The sequence below is a fragment of the Notolabrus celidotus genome, chromosome 2, assembly GCF_009762535.1.
Source record: "Notolabrus celidotus isolate fNotCel1 chromosome 2, fNotCel1.pri, whole genome shotgun sequence".
Taxonomy (NCBI): Eukaryota; Metazoa; Chordata; class Actinopteri; order Labriformes; family Labridae; genus Notolabrus; species Notolabrus celidotus.
In genome coordinates, this window is record NC_048273.1 from 31652172 (window position 1) to 31676920 (window position 24749).

The window sequence follows — 24749 nt, forward strand, 5'->3', positions numbered from 1 at the left end:
TAAAACACACCAATATGCCACACCATTTCACTGGTTGTAATGTTTTTCTTTTGTCATTGTTGTTTGAATCTGTCTGAAACCCATTACTCTATTATTCACACTTTCAGAGAAACAAATGAGGATTGAAAATGTTCTTTCAAAGAAAGAAATCAATATTCATTCTATCATTTCATTAAGATGGAAAACAAAAGCTACAGTTACAACTGTCATGTTACTAATATGAAACAAGACAGGGACATCTTCAGAAGTGCCCTGCCTGGGCTGAGGAGAAAAAGAACTGGATCACTGCTCAGTGATCCAAAGTCCTTTTTCAGGTGAAAGTACATTTTGGATTTCATTTGGAAATCAATGTCCTGGAGTTCAGAGGAACAGCAAAGAGGCACAAAATCCAAGGTGTTTGAAGTCCAGTGTGAAGTTTCCACAGTCTGGAATGACACTGGTGCCATGTCTGAAGATTTTAGAGTGCTTCATGCTTCCATCTACTCAAGCTTTAAGGAGATGCTGATTTCCTTTTCCAGCTCGACTTAGCACCTGCCCACAGCGCCAAAACTACTACCAAACGGTTTGCTGACCATGATAAGACTGTGCTTGACTGGCCAGCTAACTTGTCTGACCTGAACTCCAAAGCAAATCTGAGGTTTTGTCAAAAGGAAGATTAGAAATCCAACCAAAACTTCACAAAGAGTTGAGCTAAAGGCGGATATCAATGCTACCTGGGCTTCAATAACACCTTAGCAGTACCACAGGTTGATATTTCCATGCCATGCTTCATTGATTAATTTATCTTGGATAAAGGAGTCCCAACCAAGCTCTGGCTGAAAAATGTAACATACTTTTCAGAAGTTGGCCATTTCTGTATTGTTTGAATAATCTTAGGAAATATCCTTATTCTTATGAATTTGAAATACTGGAGTTCTGATTTTAATGAGCTTCAAGCCATATTGATCAAAAAATAAGGCTTGAAATATTATATGTCACAAATATTAGAATATATGAAAGCTTGCCACTTTGAATTAAAAGTATAAAAAAATAACCTTTCACAATATTCTGATTTATTAAGATGTACCTGTATACATCGATATCCCCCAAATTAAGTTTGAAGAATATCAGTATATTTGATATTAGCCAAAATCCTATATAATATGCATCCCTAAATATAATTGTACTTAATGCATGTCAAAGTTTTTAAGAAAAAGGTGCAAATAAATAATTAAGCAAAAACAAAAACAAAAAAGAGAATACGTTTCTCCTTCTACAGAGAAACAGGACAATGAACCTGTGTTGTACATGTGTTATGTAAAGTAAATCATCAAATAATAAAGGAGACAAACATCAGGTCTGTTTTCCAGAATATGGCAATGAAGTGTTTATTTGTCTTCTGTTGACAAAAGAAAAAAAAAAAGAGAAAAAAAATTACAAATCAACGGTTCAACACCAGACTCAGCCTGTTTTTTTTACTGTCTCTTTTCAAAGACTGTCTTACAATGGAGCTTACTTCACCATGTTAAAATGTTCAGTGATTTCTGAAGGGGGAAGACCTCTAGCACATGCTTCTGAGCCAGCAAGAGGCAGGACAGGACTGAACTGAATGAACTGAGCATGTGCAGAGTGGGTGCTACATCAACATGTTCACAGGGTTGGCTCAGTGTGAAACTGCTTAGTTCTTCAACCTGAACTGAGATGGAAATGAAGAACCAAAGTGATTGAATGCACAGATCAGGTGAGCAGACGTAGCTACACAGACAAGATGATTATCTTATGCTAATTATTATTTTCTGGACTTTGTTTACAAAATGATTCTGCTTTCCTTCACCCAACAGACATTTTCAACCAGTGCAGACACAAGCTTTGTCTTTGACAAGCAGGCAGCTTTTTCTTTTGTAACAGTAGAGCCCGACAGACGCAGAATCTCACAGGCCAAACCAAATGTCTATATGAAATCTGATTATACAGATCTTTCTCAATGGGGCTCCAATAGTGGCCCTGAAAAAGGCAGGTTGACATACTGAATTCTTGATATAACTTTAGATACTTTAGAGGCTTTTAGTCACATCTCATGATCTTCATCAACAGTTTTTTTTAACAACAGGATGATTTTGCTCTCATCCAGGTTAACATTTATTTAATATTTTTTAAGGGAAACTTGAAGTCATTCTTTTTGGTTGATGAGATATTTACTAGCTTTCAGTTTTTCTGGGGCTTTTGATAAATAATCTTTGCATACATTTTGCCCAGTTTTAGTAATTTCTACAGCATCAATCAATCTATCTTTATTTGTGTAACCCCAAATCACAACAAATGTTATCGCAAGACCTTTTTACAAACATAGCTGGTCTAGACCGTACTCTATGTTAAATGATTAACAAAGACCCAACATCAAGACAGGATATGATCCAGTCCCCTCTTACTGACAGGACTCAGTCTGATCTCATCTCAATCCACCATTAACATTGCACCTCGCAGTATTTAGCTAGATTAAGCGGCAAGTAAAGACTTCCTTTTAACAGGCAGAAACCTCGAGCAGAACCAGACTTTATGGAAAATTCAAACAACTTTTCAGTACTGTTGCATTCATATGTTTGTTGGGCCCGTTTTTGTTACAAGTTGGCAGCCATATTAAGTACTAATACTATAAAGACGGAGGCCATGAGATGTGTCTGTGAGCCAAAGTAAATATCAAGTGTAACCTGTACAAGTAACTTATTTCTGTTAAAAGTTGTAACTTTTAAAATTTTAAATGGTTCATTGAGTAAATTGATCTAGAAGTGTATTAAGCAGGACAAATTACAAACATCTTTGGCTCTTATGGGTGCATATGCTGTATATATAAATATATATATATATATATACACACATATATAAATATATATGTACATATACACACAAATATACTTATATACATACATATACTTATATACAGTATATACTGTACATATATATACACATACAAATATGTATATACATATATGTATATATATATGAATGTATATATATGTATGTATGTATATATATATATATATATATATATATATATATTTATATATATATATATATATATATATATGAAAAGCCAAGTTTGAATTGCTGACTTGTGTATAATTTCAAGAAAATATTTGCTAATATTGGAGTCAGAGATGCCGTGTAACATAGGTAGTATAAACACTTTTGTGTTGCAACAAATGTGCACATATCCAGTGTAAAGCAGGATAATGAACAACAATGTAGAACAGTAATGAATGTGTTATATATCCAAACATTAACACGTCACAACATAATGCTTTTTGGTAACTGTTCACAAAAGCAAAAGCCTCCGTGTACCCGCTCTGCTCGGGTCATCATGGGTTTGGAAACTGGATTTAAGTTACATCATTGTGTCCTTGAGTACTTGTAGTCTAGGCAATGCAGATTTAAGGCTATAGATTAGATTTAGGGTGTAGCTCTTGAGGGGGGATTGGTTCTCACAGATCAAGTGTCTGTGATGAAGGGATACTGTATGTGCTTGTGTTCATTCTTAAGGAAAGTGACGTTTGGTTTGTATGAGCTTTTAAGCAAATTCGCTAAAACTGCAAATGCAAGTGATATGCATACGATGTGAAGACTGCTCTCGTAACATGTAGGCAAAGCTTTTGTGGAACATGACCCACAGGTGGAGTCCCAGCGGTTCAATACAAATGATGTCAAGGCAGCAGTAACACTGGAGTGAACAGCCTGAGGTAAATGCGTCATTGCTGAACACATTTGACTCTCAGTCTGACTTGATATGAATAATATGAAGGGGACAAAACGTGGACAATTCAGGAAAACAAGAACATTTTTAATCTCTTCAGTTTGAATGTAAAGAGAGAAAAAAGAAAAGAAAACAACTCAAGGCACAAACAAATACTGCAAAATGGAATACAGTTGTCTACTGGTGAACACTTCATATGAACTGTCTTAGATACTTTAAGATTTCAGATGAGAAAGGGATTGGTGGAAACAATCTCAGCTAACACTGGGACCCATTGGCCAGACAGTCAACATCTGTCAGAGGCGATTACAGAAACAAACACAAGATATCCAAGACAGGTTATTTCTCAGTTTATAGTATTTGGCATCTGGACCAGAGTTTTGGCTTTGGCCATGCAAACTAGACACTAAGCAGATCCATGAGAATAATGGAGTATAGCCTGATCTAAAGCGCTACATGCTGACCGCCCCTCCACCGAACACCTGCTGGAAAAACCTTCCTCGCATTTAAATGCATCAGTTTATCTCTGATGCTGCACTATGAATATGAATATGAACAGAACGATTCAATCACATACAAGTATATAAAAAAAAAGATGATATAGTCCGTTTGGGATATTTGATGGTTTTGCGTTGGACACATTTTTCGATTAACTCTTGACTGACCTGTTCCATCTAAAACCAGTTGATTTGCTATTATTTACACTCGTCCATCTTCCGTGGCTCATGTCATCAGTGTAACGATATCTTCTCAGGCTTGGAGACGACATAATCAGAACAGTTTGGATTACAAACTGGGAATCTCCATTTGCCAGGCACAGAGGACGTAACTGAAGACACGATGTTTGTGTTTATGGGCAACTGTTGGTTTCTGTATTTTTCAGCTTTGTGCCTATATTCTATTGTTCTCTCTGGCCCCGAATGTCTGTGGAGAAAAAAATTGGACTTGAAAACCTCTTCAATTATATTGCATCCCAAAATCTGAGACCTGTCTTGGGCCACATGTTCACTGTCAAAAGTAGCCGGAGTCTTTTTCGCATCTTACAGCTGTCACAGTTTAGACAAAGTTAAACTTCATTGGCACAGCAGTAGCATGAGTAAAGGTGAGAGGTAACATGCGGGTCATGCTCTTCAGAGTGTGGAGTGTGATGGGGTCTGGGAGTTGTGTGAGAAGGAACGTTAAAATGCACTTTACAGGATGATTCAGTCTCGTCCCTCATGGCGATATACGCTTTGAATAAAATACTTCATGACAAGCAGTAATTAATAATTAAGGCATTACTGCTGAATTGAATACTGTGGCAACAGAACGGGATGGCAGAGGGTGTGTGACAACATGGCACTGTCCTGTCAAGCTGAAGAGTCATGAATAGAATGGTATGACAAAAGTGAGTAGCCAGGCTACAAGAACCACTTCTCAACAACACTTAATCGTACTGCTACACAGCCAGTGTTCTAGAAACAGGGATGATTTCTTCTTCTCTTATGCAAAAAAATGTCGTATTAAGCTAAGAAAGGCAAAGCACAAGAGGATCATCCTCTGAACCAATACGACTTTGAGTCCCCCGTTCAGCAGAAAAGAAAAGCACGGCTGAAAGAGTGTGGACTTCAGCACAACATCAGACCGACGGAGAATTTCTCTCGTCTGTAATCTGAGCCACGTGCTGCTGCGTGTTAAAGCTGTGTGCCTGAACACTCGTTGGATTGGATTGTAGCCTAAGATTAAGTCATTTCTGCTTCTTTTGGAGGAAAAAAATAAACTCTGTAAACACAGATACAGGGCAACACTTGTGTTTTTTAGAGGGAGGGGGCTAGGTGGGACTTTAAAGGACAGTCCTTGCAGTGTTGAGACCCCTGGGTGTTCTGACTGAAATGAAATACCTTGAAACAACAGACAATAAATAAAAAAATATCACTCTGGCCATTTCAAACCAAAAGCTTATTTAACTCATCTTTCTCACATATTTAAAAAAAAAACAACTCAACTGCTTTGGCGTCAGGCTTTCAAAGTGCGCACCACTCCGAATGTGAGCAGCACGCAGACACTTTTTTAATGCCACTGAGGCACCTCTGTGAGAACTAGTGACAAGTCAACACTTTGGTTTCGAGGCTACTGGTGAACACGTCTCACTGCAGCGTGATTTGATCACTTTGAGAGAAAACATGCAGTTTGTAGAGACCCTTTGAGCAAATCAGGACTGCAAACTGCGTAATAGCAGACATCTGACACATAAGATGAGTCTAATATACTGTCTAGTTACCATTAGTGACTGTTTCATATCAATTTGGAGGAATGCCCAGTCAAATACAGCTTTAGAAATACTTCAAATGAACCCACAAAAACGTATGGCTGCAGGTAGATGTTTTTAGATTAGATTCTAAACTAGTGGGCACTTCCTCTTTGAAATTGCTGGCCTTTAAAATGACTATTTCACTGAGTTTGATATGTATTTAATTTGTTTGATTATCTTTTTAACCAACATTTAAACCATTTTTAAACTCACAACACTCCACAACAACCAGAGCCATTGGATGGACCATGGGGTGAGTCATTTTTTGAAGATTTAAAGGAAATGACACCTACAACAATAATGTTAACATACACTGCCTGTGTGGCATCTGTCCAGGAGGACAATGTGTTTCCAGTCTTGCCCTGATTCACTGGTTTATGAACGAGGGTCTTGTGGTTTTGATCACTAAAATCATCCCCTGTGGATGTGGGTCAAAAGTTTGTACAGAACTCCTAATGTTTGACATGGAGCAAGAGCCTCATCAAAAAGCCCTTAATGAAATTTAAAAGCCTGACAGGACAGGAAATAAGATCAAAGTCTAAAATGGCCAGAGTTCAGATTTAACATCTCAGTACAAACTGTATGTCAAAAGAATAAAAAAAACTTGCAAACATACAATTCAATGTCAAATTCAAACTAGAGTTATAGAGGAGAATTGTAACAGTGAACATCTGGTCAAAAATAATCTGCCTTCACGTTCCTCTCCGTCTTTATAGTGCTCAAAGCTTTAAGAAATTAAACTTTTCACAGCGCGTGCCATTCAAGAACAAGCCGCGACCAGCTGACGCTGAAGTTCTCTCATCATGGCCCTTCTGACTGACTCCATAGCTTAGAAAATAATTCATATTACACCACAGTCCAGACACACACAGCATCCAGCCCAAATCCTCGTGCTTCAGCGCACGGTACAGTACAATGAAGAGCTTTATCACATGGTCCAGCACTAAATCATTTGAATAAAAATCAGGAAAATAAAAAAAATACATCTGGGACAGAAAATATACACTCACATGAGACCATAAACCTGCACTTAAGCATGTTGCATGGACATACTCTCGCTGTAATGGCCAACCCTGCTCTCTGTACAAAGTCACAGAGGAGAGACTCAGTCTCCAACCCTCTTAGTAGAGCAGCTCTACTATTTTCACACAGTGCACCTCAAAAATGAAAAGAACAAAGGCAAATTAAAAATATACACATCTCCAAATGATGAAATAATTTATGTCTGAAAAGAACAAAATCTGGTAAACAAAATAAATTAAGGCATGCAAAGGATAATGTCAAATCTTGAGATTTGGATACTTCTTTTTTTAAAGCCAAACATCCTATATGTTAGAAGATCTTCCTGTTAGGAAGAGAACACTCACTCTTATTAAATCCTCAGAACGAAGGTAGCTGCCAAAATAAAATTCAAACCCACTGGAATATCACTGTAATATGCCCGAGCTCTAAAGGCCCATATTTACATATTTGTGTTCTGTGTTCGAGCTGTAAGAGGCCGATATTTACATACATGTTCATGCGTATTCAGCAGCAGTGCAGCAAAACAAACAGCAAACACTTGAGTGACACAGACAAGAGTGCTTCTTTGAACACCCTGACTCAGAGAAAATAAATACCACATATCAAATAATAAAATACCACAAACATTGATGACGACCTTGCTCAGATCCCTCCTTTTGAAAGGAATACTGTGGCCCAACGAAATGATATGTAGAAAATAAATGAAAGTAGAAAGTGAGACAAGATCTTGTCTGTTGGCTTGTAAGGTGACGGTGATACATCAGAAGTGAAGCAGTGCGGAGCCGAGCACAGGGAGCTGTGGTTCTGCCACATTAAGGCTTTGCAGTAAACATCAGAGCTGAGATGCTGCTGCTCCCCCCAACCTAAACCAAGACTCAGGTCAACTTGTAGTAGTTAAGCCGGCACGGACAAAAAAAACATGCAGCAACTCACCCATTCAACATACACACACACATTCACACACAGTTTCACTAACCTGACACACACACACAATCACACACACACACACGCACACACACACACACACACACACACACACACACACACATACATACATACACACACAATCAACAGTTCACTTTGAGAGGCTAGCCACTGCCTCTTCATTTTTTCCTCTTTTTTTTCGGTTTGTTTTTTTTTCCTCACTAAGATTTCTTGGCAGCATTACATGGTGCGCCTCTTCACCCCTCCCGGCCTGTGCCCCCCTCCTCTCCTCTCCTCTCATCTACTACATTGCCGCTCTGCCTTGGAGTGGCAAGGCCGGAGGGGAGCTGGGTCGAGATGGGGGTCTGGACCAGGGGGGCTGGGTTGGGGTCGGTGGGGGCAGTTCAGTAGTCTGCGATAGGGGCGAGCTCAGGGTACAGGTCCACTGTGATGTTCTTGTAGAGGTTACTGAGGGAGATCTGGGGGCTGTAATGGAGGTTGTTGAGGCCGTCCAGGTGTTGCCGCTCTTTGGAGTACCTCAGAAGTTTATACCTACAAAACACACAGTCAACACAGGCATGATCATCAGCATTCATCCACTCATTCTGTAGCACTGGTAAATTAAAGGGATAGTTCGGGTTTTTGAAGAAAGGTAGAACTGGGAAAGCCGTCTTACCTCCCAAGGAACTGCACCTCTCCTCTGTGGTGGTGAGGAATAGACTTGTACTTGCCGATCTCTCCCTCTGGTCGTGTGACATTCAGACCAGCATAGTGAACCCTGAGGGGTAAGCATATCGCATTTCCATTTACTGCATTACACCTGCAGGAGTTTTTTTTTTTTTTTTACATGTGTTTCAAATAGGGATGTAAGGATATGTCGCAGGAGGGTAAAAAATGGATACAAATAAGGGTGGATTAAAATCGATTCAACAAAATTTGTATCAGGATATTATTTTTAAACAGTAGAAGGCGCTATCTGCATTATACTCCGCTTGTTCAACATCATTAAGTCTCTTGCACTGCTCTCTCTTTGAATAGGTGTGTATGTGGTTTCTGGTGTTTCTACAGCCAGCCTCAAGCGGATTCTCGATGAATTGCAGTCTATAACACTTCCGCATGGGCTTTATATTTTGAGACCGGAGGTTTCTGCTTGTTTTAAACATAGTTTTTAAAGAAAATCTGAATGGGCCAAGATCAGAAACGGCAGGTCAGACCTTGAAAAAATTTGAAATTGCATTGAGCCAAAGAAACTGCAATTGGTGCATTGCTAATCTTGTCATCAAATCTAAAAATCATGACAATGTCAATGACTGCCACGATCTCTCTTTTTTTGTGGTTGATTACTCCATGCTTGAGATGTTATTGCTTGAACAAGCTTGTGTGGTGAAACTGTCCCCCCTCACTTCCCAAACAAAAACAACCAGTGGAGTAAAACATCCATTGTCAGTGCATTCAGGAACGGTTCCTACAATTATTTAGTATGTGACTAACCTGTTCCACAAGTCATCATCCTCTCCTCCCCAGCCCCAGAATGCATTGGGAAAGCCATTAATCTTGCGGAACTGCTCCACAGTGAGTCCACTGACACCACCAAAGAACTCGCTGTATGGAAGACTGCAACCAACAACAAACAGAGTTAAACATGGATCCAAGTGATCTTAAGTGTACATGTTTAAATATCAGAATGTTTCTAGATGTATATATTGTCAGAAACGTATCAGTATTTTGTCTGCCCACTTACATGTACATGTATTTGTCGAGCTTGGCAGCAAAGTGGCGTGGCATCTGACCACAGCCGTAGTAGTTTCGGTCGTTTTCGGGGATGTGGTCAACATCATGAAAGATCAAGCAGTCCCAGTCCAAGTCTTTCATGGCCTCCAGGAAGCCCACGTTAAACAGCATGGCTCTGTTGAAGGGCTGGCTCCCGCTCTAAACATTTGCAGGAACACAATCACACACGAGGTCAATCCCCCTTCTGTGTGTGGAGTTTAATATCAGGTTGAATGTTGGAATACCGTACCTGTTCTATGACATAGAAGGCAAACTGCAGCCGTTGTCTCTGCAGCATGGGGATGAGGTGTTGGAAGAGGATGGGGAGATGTTCATGGCGGTTTCTAAATGGAATCAAGATGGCCACCTACAGCAAACAAAAAACAGCGTAAGAATTAAGAAACTGACTTGAATCTTGGATTAGAATTGTACAGAAATGCTCAAATGCACCTTCCAGCGAGGTCTGCAGTCCTTTGGTTTCCAATGGCCTCCAAACTCAATGTCAAAAAACTTGGAGAACTTCAATTCTTTCTCTTCCATAGGGATCTCAGTCATGTTCACTTCCATAAGGCCCTCTGTGGAGAGTAATTACAAAGAAAGGCGTTACTTCACTGATTCACCAACATATCAATACAACAGTGACTTCACAGGAATAACAGGGCTGTATCACAACATGTTTTTCTTCTTTGCAGTAATGGTATTACATCACAGTAAAACCACATGTAAACTGATCACGCATGAGAACACATTCAACCACAATAACCCCCCCCCCCCCGCCCTCTTCCTTCAAAAAGCCTGCAATGTGATATTCAACTCTTATGTATTCTACGGCTGAAAACGCTGCCTTTCCTGTCACAGGTATTTCAACAACATCGCAACTGAGAACTTGTTTGTGAAAATGCCAAAAACAAAATGTATTTTTCATCAAGTCATCCGAGCTTTAGCAGATCTATATTTAGTGGGGACTGTCCGGTGTTACAGTATTTACAGTCACTCCTTTGATCACGCTTCTTCCAACAATCCTGAACTCATGGACTGAGTCATCATTGAAACACATCTTCCAGCAGGTAGAGCAGCTGTAACTGAGATGCAAATCCCTGCCGTGCTGTTACTTGCCGACATCAAACTTAGAGAGAAAAGAACACAAGGTTACCTGATTGATGAGCCACAACACACTTTCACTTGGTAAGTGATTGTGGCTCTGCTCACAAGTGTCAGAGTGGAACAGGGAGAAGGATCAATTCAAGTTGTTGTATGTTTCAACCTCTTCCCTTACACTACTTGTTTTCACTCACCGTTGGCCATGATTATATCAGCATAGGGGGAAGTAAATCTCCATCATGTGTGCATTAAAACCTAAACAACACCAAGACACGTGTTTATGGCGGTATTGCAAAAGCCATGAGGTTGCATAATGTGACACCAGTGACAGGGTTGAAACCAGTGCACCACCCACCCCTACTCTATGTGAGAAGAATTCCCTACCAGGACTAGAGATGTTGTGGGAACTTTGCAAAAGCTTTTCCAGTGTTGAACTTGGTTTATGGAAAGTAATGATTCACAATGGAGCTGGTAGCATAACCTTCCTCCTGTCATCTCATCAACAGAGCTGTATTCAGACACGCACACTGGAAAACTTCTAGAACATTTTGGGAACCGTGGCCCTCAAATTGAACTGACTTTGACTGTTCACACACCCTCTCACAGTGTGAAGTCTTCCCCGTCAGACATGGCAGATAACGGGTTTGTTGTAAAATCTAATCCAAGATTAAAATTGTCTAGCCTTTACTTTAGTCCTCCAAATGGTTTAGTTTCTAAGTGTTTCTCTTTATGTATGTTCCTCTCAACCACTGACAGATGTGTTTGTTGGTTTATTTCTTCAACTTCCAGCTTCTGCTAGTGATTCTGGAACGGTAGCATTTTTTTCACAAGGGAGCAAAACTCAACAGAACACTGGTAGCATGACACTACTGCACTACTCCTGAATGTTTCCTGCTGCGTTGGCTGAAGTTTGTTCAAAGATTGTTAACAGCCTTGAAAGAGACTGCGGCTAGACGTGTACCAAACGCAGATTAAGCAGGCCTTCCTGTGGACTCCTCTCGCAGCGACATCAGGATCCCGGCCATGTCCAACAAAGACGGCGATATTGGACAGGGATTATCACACCAGCGGTCTTGGTGAGATCTAAGCTGTTTTTTTTCCTGCTATACCAGACGTGATCCATCCTTTTTCTTTTGGATGGTTTCTTGTTTTTTTTTTCCATGATAAACTTCTGGGTGGTGGATTAATGGAGGACGGCTGCATCGGCGGACCGGAAACATCCGAAACGAACTTTAAATGACTGTTATTAATGAATTGATGTTTTGTTTCATATAGAATTCGTTAGGATCTGAATTTAAGTTGATTATGAATCTATAAACGTTTGATTTGGGGGCTTTGGGTGAACGTTATTGAAGTTTCATTTGCCGAGATGGGAAGGTTTACAACTTTCCAAAAGAACCCCCTGAATGTATAACATCGAAAAGAAGTCAAGTCTAGTCAATTGTTACATGGGAGCAGATGTTGTGTGGCAACAGTGCACTCACTCATAGAAGGTAATCGCTCTGGGCAGGGGAGATTCTGGGCATAGGTGAAGTTCTCGGGGAGGTATGTGGTGGGCTGGACCAGGTACTCACTGGAGTTACTGCCATCAGGATAGTCTGCAGGAACAAAACATATTACATTACACATAACAGCAGAATACTCCAATCCTCCAAACCACTTACCTACATCATATGATGTAGAAAGAGAGCCTGAATGCTGACAGGATTATGTGACACTCAAAATCACATCACTTTGATTATTCCAATTAATTACTGATGCAACAAACACAGGTCCTGCAGCCTCTATACTCTCCCTTAGTATGATAACTTTATTTCAAAATCTTCACAGTGCAATATAGAACAGTGATTAGGGTTGCAAAATTCTGGGAATTTTCAAAGTTGGAAACTTTCCATTGGAATTAACAGGAATTTACTAAATTGAAGGTTGGCTCCTCATAGGGAACTTACATATAGTTGAGTAAAATATATTTTAGCATAATCCTGACTGAAATAACCAGATTTCATGCATGTACAGTTGAATATCTATGCTTGGCTCAATCACATACACATAGCACACTGCTTACTGCAGGGTTATTGAGACCACACACCCTAAATGCACTGTGCATTCCTCCATCACATGCACAGATGATTTCTATTTTGGATGGATGTCTGCTTATAACAAAACAAATATTTATGCATGGATATGAGACCTTTCCATTAAATTACCCTCAATTCCCAGTCAATTCCCATAAATTCCCATGGACAGTTTCCAATTCGGAATATTTCCAAAATTCACCGGTTTAACTTCTCATGGAAATTTACCGGAAACTTTCCAGGAATTTACCAGAAAATTTCCACCCCATTGCAACCCTAACAGTGAGTACTGGGTACTCTTAATTAAATAACTATATACATTTCTACCAGTCCAGTTGCCTTTTGGATCAAGCTTTGGATTACCATGACCTGGATGACTGAGAACCTTCACAGACATACTCTAAATTAATATTCTCATGTCATGCTACTTGGCTTTGCTTACTTTGCTGGATTACATCATTCCTGCAGCTATCATGACGAGGTACCACGGGGGACAGGAGTCACATGACACCAAGGTGGTCAAATGAGATAAACGACTGCAGCAGTGCAGATATCTCGTTGGCATAATGCAACACTACAAATATGTCACACTTTTTTGTGAGCTAGTGGTTTACATTAGTTAAGTTATGTTGGAGTGATTGGTGTAATTTACATCTTTCTTATGCTCTTTAATTTCACAACTATCAACAATGCACATTCTTTTTTCTTTCTTTCTCCACCACCTTTGCTAAGCTAAGCTAACAGGTACACATCTTTGTCAAGTGTTAGATGTGTTCTTCTCTTCAACACGGGGGTCAATTGCACAGAATATAAACATTTTTAAATCAGACTCAAAACGTACCTTTGTATTCTCTCTTTTATAATTAACTTGTTACAATTTTAGTATATTTTAAAAGTCATACTGTCTTATTCCAATTTATCATAAATACATAGGTATTTTTTATTTTATTTAAATTATTTCATTTATTTAGTATTTTTGTATTTATTTTGGACTAATTTGTTATTTATGTAGTTATTTACTTATTCCAGTGATTTTTCTTGATTACTTATCACAATTAATTACATTATTATGATTTCTGTTATTATTTTAATGGGCTTTATTAACTTGTAGTGTAGCATCTTATTCTCTTGATATAATATTTAAGTATTTTATTGATTTATTTTATTATGGTTGGTTTAGTTTCTTATCTTCATGATAGCTTTCCTCATTTTGTCTTTTATTCATATCGTGTTCTTCACCCTGTTTATGGATTGTGGGGTGGGGTTGTGGTTGAGGGCGGTCTTGTTGTATGTTTACTTTATTCTATTCTATTATTATTATATTATTTTCATACTGTGTATAAAGAGCATTCTGTAACAACTGAATTTCCCCCGTGATAAATGAAGTATTTCTGATTCTGATTATAACTTTATATTTGTACAGCACTTTGTGTTACATTATTGTTGTATGAAAACTGCTTTACAAATAGTCTGATTTATTGATGACTCTAATAAACTTCAGTATATTAATAAATAATAATACATTTTATTTATATAGCACCTTTCAAAACATAGCTGCAAGGTGCTTTACAACAGGGGTTCCCAAAGTGTGAGTCGGGACCCCCTAAGGGTTCGCAAGACACAAACCAGGGGTCATGAGATGTCTTCCAAAATGTTTTAGTTTTTTTTAAAGTTATCTAGAAATATTTCTTCTTCTTCTTATTATTGTTTGTTTGTTTGTTTGTTTATAACCTTGTTTTCTTATGCTTATCTTACTATTTGTTTGTACTGTTAATTATTATTATTTGTTTATTATTATTTTTGTATTTTTTTGTATTTATTAATTTTTTCTTCTCTTTATTGGTTTTTTATTACTTATATATAATTTGTTAACTTGTGGTGAACAAAGAAATACTGAAAAAATGCAAAAAAAAAAGTTGAATGACAAAAATGATCTAAAAATAGTACATTTTACCAATTTATTGCATAAAAATATCAACAAAAATAGTAACTAAACATGAAATAAAACCTTGAAAATAGAAAATGTAATGAGTTTTCTGCCTTTCTTTTTGCCAGATGACTCCTAAGTTTAGGGTTAGTGAACTGTTAATCATCAAATGCATCAGTAGAAGTCAATCAATATTGATTCATCTGTTGCATACCTACACCATTACCACACTTCTCTCTGTAGCTGCTGCTCCTTATCTTTTCTGTATAAATAATCTAATTACCTTCTGAGCTCTGTATGAATAAAATATATTATTATGGCTGCTTAAAACTGTCACAATCATCTACAATTAAACTTGTTACCTGTTAGATTTGGAGGAAAAGTTAAAAATAGTTACATGTATGTGGCAGTAAGTGTGAATCATGTGCATCACTCACCTGTCCCATTGAGCGTATTGTTCTTGTTGGTGTATAATCGGATCATTTGGCCGATGGTCCTCACATTGTCCCTCAACATGATGCCCTGAGCCTGCACCATGAAGAAGTATGTGTTGGCTGGCAGAAAGACAGGAAAAACAGATGAGTTCAATAATATAAATGCACACACGTTACACTTACTTCATGTAGTTGACAGCTAGTCTAGAAGAACTATGGAACATGTTGAAGCTGCTGTTCTAGACACAACAAATGTGCCCCCAAAGCTGCAGCTCCAGTCTCTGAAAACACTGAATGTTTAAATAATTTATGACAACAACAGAGACAACACAGAGGTGGATTCTGAAACCAGCTGCCACAACACTCATTACGTAAATAATTCACTTTAAATAATCAACTGATGATACTGATAAGAGGATACAGGTGCACTGGAAGTGACAAATGTATTCTAAGTGTACTGGTGTTCTAAATAGACACAGGAGAATGGTCAATTTGCAACAACATCATCTGTTTTCTACCCTACAATTATGGTTTCTTTATATTTATGTTTTATTTTACAGATGTAGACATTGAAACTGCAGTGAAAGCTGTGATATAGCTGGTATTATGTCACCACTCTTCCCACAGAACACTTCCATAAAGAGATTTCGATGGGAACCTCACAGCATGTGGGAAAATAGGCAAGACACCTCTTCAATAAATCATGAGGCACTGCAGTTGCCTGTCTAGCGACTCCTATTAATATAGCAGCTAAAATTAAAAGCAAGAGGTTCCCCAAGATAACACATGCTTCTCAAGTATGCAGTTTGGTTAAGGCATTTTTGCTACAGACAGCTCAATTTCAACAAGATTACCTCACCAACAACAACAGAACACGGTCAGCATTAACTCAAATCAACAAACCCCAGACAGTGGAGTGGGAAACCCTTCTCTGTCTGTGTAGTGGGTATAAAGGATTTACCTACAAAGAAACCACATCATTACTCCAGCATTTCATCCTCAACACTGGAGTCCCCCAAGGCTGCCCCCTAAGTCCACTTCAAATCTCTTATTTCACCTTACAAGGATAAAGTGACAATACCACAGTGGTTCTGATAACCAAAAACAATGAAACACCCTACATGGAAAAGGCCCAGACACTGGCTGCAGGGTACAGGACACTGACTCCAACATCAAAGCAGATAACCTCCCAAAACTCAGTCATCTGATTGCCTAAGATAGTCATACAATATTATAAATACTAATGATATATGAGATGTTTTTTCTTCCCACAGCCATCAGCACAATAAAAATACAAAAACCTGCTAATGTGTAGTGCTGCTATTCTTACATCCATTAGGCACTTTGCTGCACTGAGACACTTTTATATTTTAATATTTATAAATGTATTAATGTATAGAATGCCTTATATTTATTTTACTAGGTGTTTCTGTGGTTTTATTGAATGTCCTGTGTGTTGTGTTTTTCATCCGTTTAAGCCTGAGAATACAGCACTCTAGTGTCAATATTAATTTCATTGTAGTCCTATACAATGACAAGAAAGGCTTTCTGATTTCTGACATTATTATTATCATTATTACTACTACTACTACTACTACCAATAATAATACAAATAATAATATTAATACTATACTATTACATGCACTTTTTATTTGCATTTTGAATGGGACTTTGTTGGGATTGCATTTTTGTTCATTTTTGAATGGGTTGGGTTGGGTGTGTAATATTTAACTCAACATTCATGTTTTTGTTCTTCAATGAAATAATTGATTGTTCAATAAAATATTTAAAACGTGATAAACTTCTACTTACAAATAAATTGGATGGATGTCTGCTTATAACATACCAACAGCAAAATCAAACTCACTTCCACACACTGTATATAAGTTATTTCAATTTGGGAGAGTCAATATAAATTGAGAGGTGTCTGTAAGTTTACTGTACAAAAATCTAAAAAGGTATTAAAAGAAGATGTGTCTCTATTGTTGGGGTTACATTTTGGAATGATGCCAGTATAAATTTAAAAACTTTTAGTTCACTTTTAGTTTTAGAAAAAAATGGTTTGCATAGCAGTCTTTGAAGGCTATAATTGTTCATGATTTACCTGTTTTTGTTTTGTTTTGTTTTGATTACACTTGGGAAGCTGGTAGCTTTATTTGAGAAAATCTAGGCTAGGCTTAAATAAGTATCATGCTTCTGCCTAGACCTTTTCAGTCATCGCTAGATGCACTACTGGTGCTTTATTTAAAGTGTCTGAACTTTAAAAAATAGTGTGTTATGTATGATGACTGAATAAAACACTACTACTACTACCAATAATAATAGTAATACTATAACTACTACTACAAATAATACTACTAATAATATTACTACTTATTATTACTATTAGTACTACTCATTATTACAACTATTACTATAATAATAAATCGTATTTGTATTCTTACAATTACTATTTATACAACTTTTAACCCTTTGTATAGGACCTACAGGGTTAGCCAACATATTGACAAACAGTGTTTCACAATCTGACTGTAACCACATCTGAGTTCCTCAATGATACACTGTACGTGGTCATACTATAATATCTTACAGCCACTCTTCCTATTGGCCAGTTAACTAGTTTGAATGTGAAAGGGAAACTAGACAGTTTTTTTTTATGTTCAGGGTCTTACCACACAGCTATGGAAGCATATGTACCAAAATTAATATGAAAAAGCAAATTAGAAAATTAACCAAATACTTATTTTCCACCATAATTTACAAATAAATTCTTTAAAAATCCTACAATGTGATTTCAGGGATTTTTTTCTAATTTTGTCTCTCATAGTTGAAGTGTACCTCTGATGAAAATTACAGACCTCTCTCATCTTACTAAGTAGGAGAACTTGCTAAATCAGTGGCTGACTAAATACTTTTTTGCCCCACTGTATATGCTTCCATACACAGCAGCCAGGCAGCATTCGTTGTTGTTCAAATGACAGGGTGAGGAAGACACATAGGTTACAGCAGATTATGTTACTTTATCTGCACGGTTTTAAAAAAAGCTGCTGACATTACATTATAACATCTTAAACAACCCTTAAAACATAACAGTGCTATGCCAAGCAAAGCATGGTTAAATCAAGGGCAGGTGCTTTTTAAAGATGAGCATTCCCCTCTTTATCTGCTGCCAAACACACACACACACACACACACGCACACAAGGCGCACACACACGCACACAAGGCGCACACACACACGCACGCACACACAAGTCAAAAGTCAAATCTGTCTTAAGGAAGGAAAACAAGCAATGCATGAAATGACTGTCCCAGATCCTCACAGTAATTCCTCAGCTGAAGGTTGAATGCAAACAATAAGTCATCAACAATCATCTACATATCATGTTAGCCCTTTAAAACACTAACATTATAAAAGAGGAGCAGCAGCCACAGACTGTTTTAACTACTTTGAAATAAGAATCAAAATGCTAGCAAAAGCCATGAACTACCTGCAATTCCAAACAAGATGCAATATAGAGAGTGAGAGAAAACAACAAAGACTTTCTATTAGAGGTGTAACGATTCATGTACTACATCAATGTATCGATTTATATTCCTATGATCAGACTACATCGATCTGTGCTCGTCAAGTTGGCCTTCCAGACGACATATATCCATCTAACACCGTTTTTAAAAGGTAATAAATCGATTGTATCAATTAGGAAATAAAGAATTGGATTTAAGCACGGCAGACTTTACATGGATGTGTTTTTTTTGCACTTTTAATGATAAAGACGTTATACATTACTCAATTCAGGCTGCCTGTCTGTGAAGTCATCGCCATGCTCCAGCATACAACAAAACATAGCATGGCGGATGGCCATGCTCAGGCGAAAAACATCACGGCAACAAGAGGAATCCAGAACTGTCCAGTCTCAAGGTATTTATTTCACTTTCATACTGGTTGAGTTTTTGGCTAAAAAGTTACTGAATCGATTTCAAGTCACTGAATCGTTTCGGATTGTATCGTTCTAAATGAACCAATATCGTACTTTAATCGTATCGGCAACTACGAATGGTGATGCGAATCGAAACGTTGTTAAAAAGAATCATTACACCCCTAGAAATAAACAACAAAGACTTTATAGGGTGTTGTGGCAGCATGAGTCTCCAGAATAACTTTGGACCATGTTTTTTTCCTGAGGATTCAAATAGAAAACCAGCTCCAAACACAGCGTCAGTCTGATTTGACACAATACACTATTAAAAACAGATATAGCTTTACAGTATTTTATAGAGAACACAAAACCATCTTGCTCTTGGCAACCTTATCACTTTACATCTACAGCCCTGCTGCTTGACTCCAGGCGATCCTGAGTCTTCAGTCAATTTTCCCAGAACGTCACTCCTCTCAGGCATGACTAGCACTGACTGCCAGTAAGCCTGCACTAAGAGCATATAATTCCTGTCGGCACACAGCCATTCCTCAAGCATGTGATCTTCAGAGAAATGACCCAGTAAGACTTTACATCATCAAAAGCAATTTACACAACAATAGAGCAACTGAAACCTGCCAGATACTCTATCACGCTGCACTGATGACGGAGAGGATGATGTTATATGTTATTTGATGACTACAGTGAGGATATATCAATGCAAAGAACTACAAAAACAGGACTGTTGTTTTGTACATCAGGAATGGGATCGTCATATTTTTTTATATATTATATATTTCTAATTATTAAAGCTGCTGTTGATAGTCACAGAGTAAACATCTGTTCAGAGAGAGGGACTTCGAATGTCAACACTTTCCTTCCTAACCAAGCGGCAACCTCTGGTCCCAAAATATGAAGCCCATGTGGAAGTGTTATAAACTGTAATTCATCGAGAATCCGCTTGAGGCTGGCTGCAGAAACACCGGAAACCACATACACACCAATTAAAAAAAGACGTTCTTTGCAGCATTAATAAACATGTTTACAGCCTGGTTCAAAAAACAGCTTGGCTCTACGTAGCTAATTTCTCTGTCGGCACACACTGTGCGGGGGGTGATTTTTTTTTCTAACGCAATGGTTCAGAAGATATTAAGATTCTGAGTTTTTTGCCCAAATAAGGTCGGGAACACATAGCTGTTGGCTAGGAGGCTCAAACCCCGCCCCTTTACGAGTCTTAGCTAGAGCCTGGACCCGCGACTCAAATTAAAAAGCCCAAATTGTATTCTTTCAGACAGGACTGGTTGAAATAATTTCCCTGGCTGAGGTAAGACAAAGGACAGAATGCAATGCACTGTGTTTATTGAATATGGCAGGTAGTAGTGCATTCGTAAGCGGGTCAACAACGTTTCATATCGAAACTTTAAAAAACAGGTCTAAAAAACATACTCTATGCCGTGACAAGTACAGAAAGTGGCCCCTCTCCAAGCTGCATTTCAGCGGCAGAGAGTAACGATCAGGTCATTGGCGGAGTCAGAGGGTGGCCATGGCCACCTCTGAAAACTAATTGGCCACCCTGAAATTCTTAAATATGATTGGCTATTTGCCATGTCAGATGCATTACTTATATTCAAATCAGTTATTGCGTTTCAGCGAGCTGCAGAGACAGTAGTTTCTGTGGATTTGAATTTTGTTTTTGTTGATGCTTTGACTTTGGACAATCATCTTCATTTTGAGTCCTAAAGAGTTTAGTTCAGCAGATTTAAATGTTGACACTCTGTCGAGTTCCATTTTTAATGTTAGCGTTAGAAATCTACAAAAATGTAACATTTGTTAAACTATTTTATAAAAGAAGTTAAAGTAGATGTGATTATTGGAAGTAACCCTCCTAGGTTTGGGAAAACGCAGAGATTTCACAATAGTCTCAAATTACTCCACTTACTGATGAGTACCGATGGGCATTATGACCTTTTCTCCAAACCCAGCAGAAAAAAAGTGACTTTTTTACACCATTCCTACCAACAGCAGCTTTAAGTTTACTTACATTAGTTTAAATGAGTCTCAAAATATAGTGAAACTGAATCATTTCAGAGGCAGACTCAGTCACAAAGTTGGCAAAACTCTACTTTTAAATGGGCATTTAAATAATCTAGAAAGACTTGGGTTGTTGTTGTACACTGTTAGGTTTTGGCTTACTGTTTAGTGAAAATATACTCTTATTAGGAGTCATTGATTGGTTCAGTCAATCTGAATCGCACTGATTTTCTCATACTGTGTATGTTTTTAATAACCTGGTGCATTATCTGTGCAATAACTTACATCATTATCTATTCATCAGATAGAAGTCAAAATAGTGTGTAGATATCTGTAATATTTGCCATATTTTGTTTCATCATTACTGTCATTATTGTTATTGCATTTTTAACTATATAAGTACATTGTTGTATCCCCCTGTACCGTGTTGTAAACTGTTGAAACAAAATAATTTCCCCCAATGGGAGATCAAATAAAGTATATCTTATCTTAAAGTATATCTTATCTTAAAGTATATCTTACCATAAATTATATCTTATCTTAAAGTATATCTTACCATAAATCATATCTTATCTTAAAGTATATCTTATCTTAAATTATATCTTATCTTAAATTATAGCTGTGAGGAATCCCTGGAATGAATATCAGCAGTGACGCTCACAGTTCATTCATTCACAAGTCTGCTGTATAATTCAAGCTAATGCGCAGATTACCTGTATATCAAACACTTACGGACATTGTTGTTATTAAATCAGTATACCTGGCTCATAGAGGAGGTTTCTCTCTTTAATACCACAGAAAGTGAGCTCTACCTGGACATGATGCCCGGGCTGGACCTCTCTGCTGTGAGCTATCTGTTCTAGCATTAGCATGGAGTGTGACAGCAGCTGGAGCTCATCGAGCTGCAGGCGATAATCCAGACATAATCTCATTAACTACAGCCGTGTGAGGCGTTTAGAGTAAATCTATGTCAACCCACCTATTCCAGGGGCCACGTAGATGAAGTAGAGACAAGTGGTGGACATGGAGAAGAAGAAGATGAAGGCCAGGAACGATCGGTTGGACACTCGCAGCAGCCGCCTCCAGTTCACCATTTTGGCTTAGGCCCGCTTCTCTTTCACCGATATGAATCCCATAAAACACGATTTGGAGTTAAAATGTCCTCGAATTGACAAAAAACAAGGTAGTCATGGAACACCCTGCACCATGAGAGCGCAGAGGTGCAGCACAGAGGAGGCTAACGCTGTGGCCTGCAGAGAAAGGTCCAGGTGGAGGAAAGCAGGCCGGTAACGTGAATATCAGAGCCGGGTGGAGCACCACCGGTCGGGCATACTGAAACCTTTAGACTGCGGGTCGAGGGCTTGGGATTGTCTCCATTACGGATCCTCGTGGTAGCCTTCCATGGTCGCCAGCGAGGCTTTTATCGCCAGCACTGCAGGTTGGTCCTTGAAGGGGGGCAGGACCAGCTCTGCCTTCTTCTTCTCCCACACACACTCTACTCTCGGCCGGGACGAGGTTTCCAAAACAGTCGGCGAACTACTTCATCAAACCCCGCACACGGAGGTCCAGTCCTGCCACCGAGGGTCTCCAGGCTGCTTCCGCACGGTTCAACCATTCAGCACACATAGGTGCAGGATGAGATATGACTATTAAACTCAATAAAAAAGGTATGAATTGTGCCTCCTTGCCATTTTCTGCTGGCACTGCAGAGACCGTTTCCGGTGGGTGTAACAGCACCCCTCCCCCGCGTCGTCATGGAAACATGTGTGCGCGGTGCAGCGGCGAGTCTTCACGTTTCTTTCATTTCACGGTTTTGATCCACTAAACATCTGGAGATAACAGTGGGAACCGGTTCGTCTAACCTGATGTTAATTTGTAGGAAAATACGCAGGTCATGATTCAAACTGCAAATTCTACGGTGGCCCTGAAGTGCAAATCAGAAAACACAAAACCAGAAAACAAATACAGAAAACAATACTAGACCTCCGGTCTAAAAATATGATTCCAATGCAGATGTGTTAAAAACTGCAGTTCATCAAGTGTCTGCTTGAGGCTGGCTCCGGAATTACCAAAAACCAGTCAGTACAATCAGTACAAACACTTTCAAGAAAGCAACAGTAATGTATTAAGTGATGATTGAAAATGCAGAAGCAAAATGCTTGTTTTTCCTACATTTTCTATCTCTGCAAGCTAACAGCTTCCAAAGTACAAAGTAAAACAACAAAAACAAAACAAAAACAAGTAATCTGATTTGCATACCTTTATTTTTAAAAACCCAAAGTGAATCACAAGCTTTTAACCCCCAATTATAAACAAGACATAGCTTTATTACCACATACGTGACAACCTACATGTGTTATCCTTACATTGCCCCAGAAAACTGCTCGTGGTCTAAGGTTATGGTAGATGCAGAGGCAGGTTGAGACCATTTCATGTTAGCAGGAATGTTATTCAGTACGACTTGGCACAAAGGGAGAACTTTGTGGTCTGATGACTTCTATGCAAGCACAGAACGCATTGGAATTTGCTTAAAAAAGACAAATACGAAGGAAAAAGAATCCCCTTAGGCTTAATCAGTAGTGTATGCAGCTTTGTGTTGTTTAACAAAGACCCAACCGCATGGGGGGGGGGTTGTTTTGGGCATAGGGCGTCAACCTTGGGTTGTGGTGGGTTGCGCCCCAACCGGAGGCATGCAGGTCTTTGTGTTAGGGGCAGGGGGAGTCTCACATTGTTACACACACGCTGAGCAGAGAGACACCACTTCAACAACAATCAGACAACTACATTCAGAGTTTGACTGTCGTACAAATTCACAAACTCAAATATTACATTGCAATCACTAACGTCTGTCCTTATCAAGTCTCAATCTCAATTTCTCCCAGTTGGTGTGTTTTAAAAACAGGAAAGGATAGCCTGAAACTCATTCCGCCTTTGGCTCTGGTGAGATGGAATACAAAGATTTAGGACAGGGATTTAGGACAGGGGTTCCCAAAGTGTGGGTCGGGACCCCCTGAGGGGTCGCGGGACACAAATGGGGGGTCGTGAGATGTCTTCTAGAATTTTTTTTCTTAATTATCTAAAAATGTGTACATTTTACCCATTAAAGTAAAACATTTTGACATAAATAGTTGTTAAACTTGAAATAAAACCTTGAAAATAGAAAATGTAATGGTTTTCTGTCTTTCTTTGTTTATGATGACTCCTAAGTTTAGGGTTAGTGAACAGTTAATTATCAGGAGCAGCAGGTTAATTCATAACGGCACAGGAAACAGCCACAGGTTCATATAGGTAGGGTCATTTTCTGCAGACCAGCTAACTGAACATTAAATCACTTGGAGGGACAGTGTGGGTTATGAGTCTTTGGCACCAATATTTTGGGAGTTGCGGGCTGAAAAGTTTGGGAACCCCTGCTTTAGGAGATAAGTCAGGTATGAAGGGCCCTACCCATTTTAAAATGGTTTTGATCATCTGAAGTATTTAATGTCTGTTCAGTGACATGGGTAGATAGCATTTAGAAGCAGGTTCAATATT

At 38.6% G+C, this 24749-nt stretch overlaps 1 protein-coding gene across 1 annotated transcript; it reads right to left on the bottom strand.

Moving 5' to 3' along the window:
* Window positions 1-3793: 3793 nt before the first annotated feature.
* On the bottom strand, window positions 3794-23133 carry b4galt6 (UDP-Gal:betaGlcNAc beta 1,4- galactosyltransferase, polypeptide 6). The gene is made up of 9 exons (XM_034701738.1): window positions 22198-23133; window positions 15275-15391; window positions 12320-12433; window positions 10185-10309; window positions 9985-10101; window positions 9706-9893; window positions 9456-9578; window positions 8641-8742; window positions 3794-8516 (listed from the first exon to the last, which is right to left on the bottom strand). The coding sequence occupies exons 1-9, from the start codon at window positions 22310-22312 to the stop codon at window positions 8369-8371; spliced, it is 1149 nt and encodes a 382-aa protein (XP_034557629.1). The 5' UTR covers window positions 22313-23133; the 3' UTR covers window positions 3794-8368.
* Between the last annotated feature and the right edge of the window lie 1616 nt (window positions 23134-24749).

Excerpts from the sequence above, each read along its gene's own strand:
- b4galt6 (XM_034701738.1), bottom strand. The coding sequence starts at position 22,312 with ATGGTGAACTGGAGGCGGCTGCTGCGAGTGTCCAACCGATCGTTCCTG. Across the intron at positions 8,743-9,455 it reads GATGATGACTTGTGGAACAG|GGTTCACTATGCTGGTCTGA; the intron begins GTTAGTCACATA and ends CTTACCCCTCAG. Across the intron at positions 8,517-8,640 it reads GAGGTGCAGTTCCTTGGGAG|GTATAAACTTCTGAGGTACT; the intron begins GTAAGACGGCTT and ends TGTGTTTTGTAG.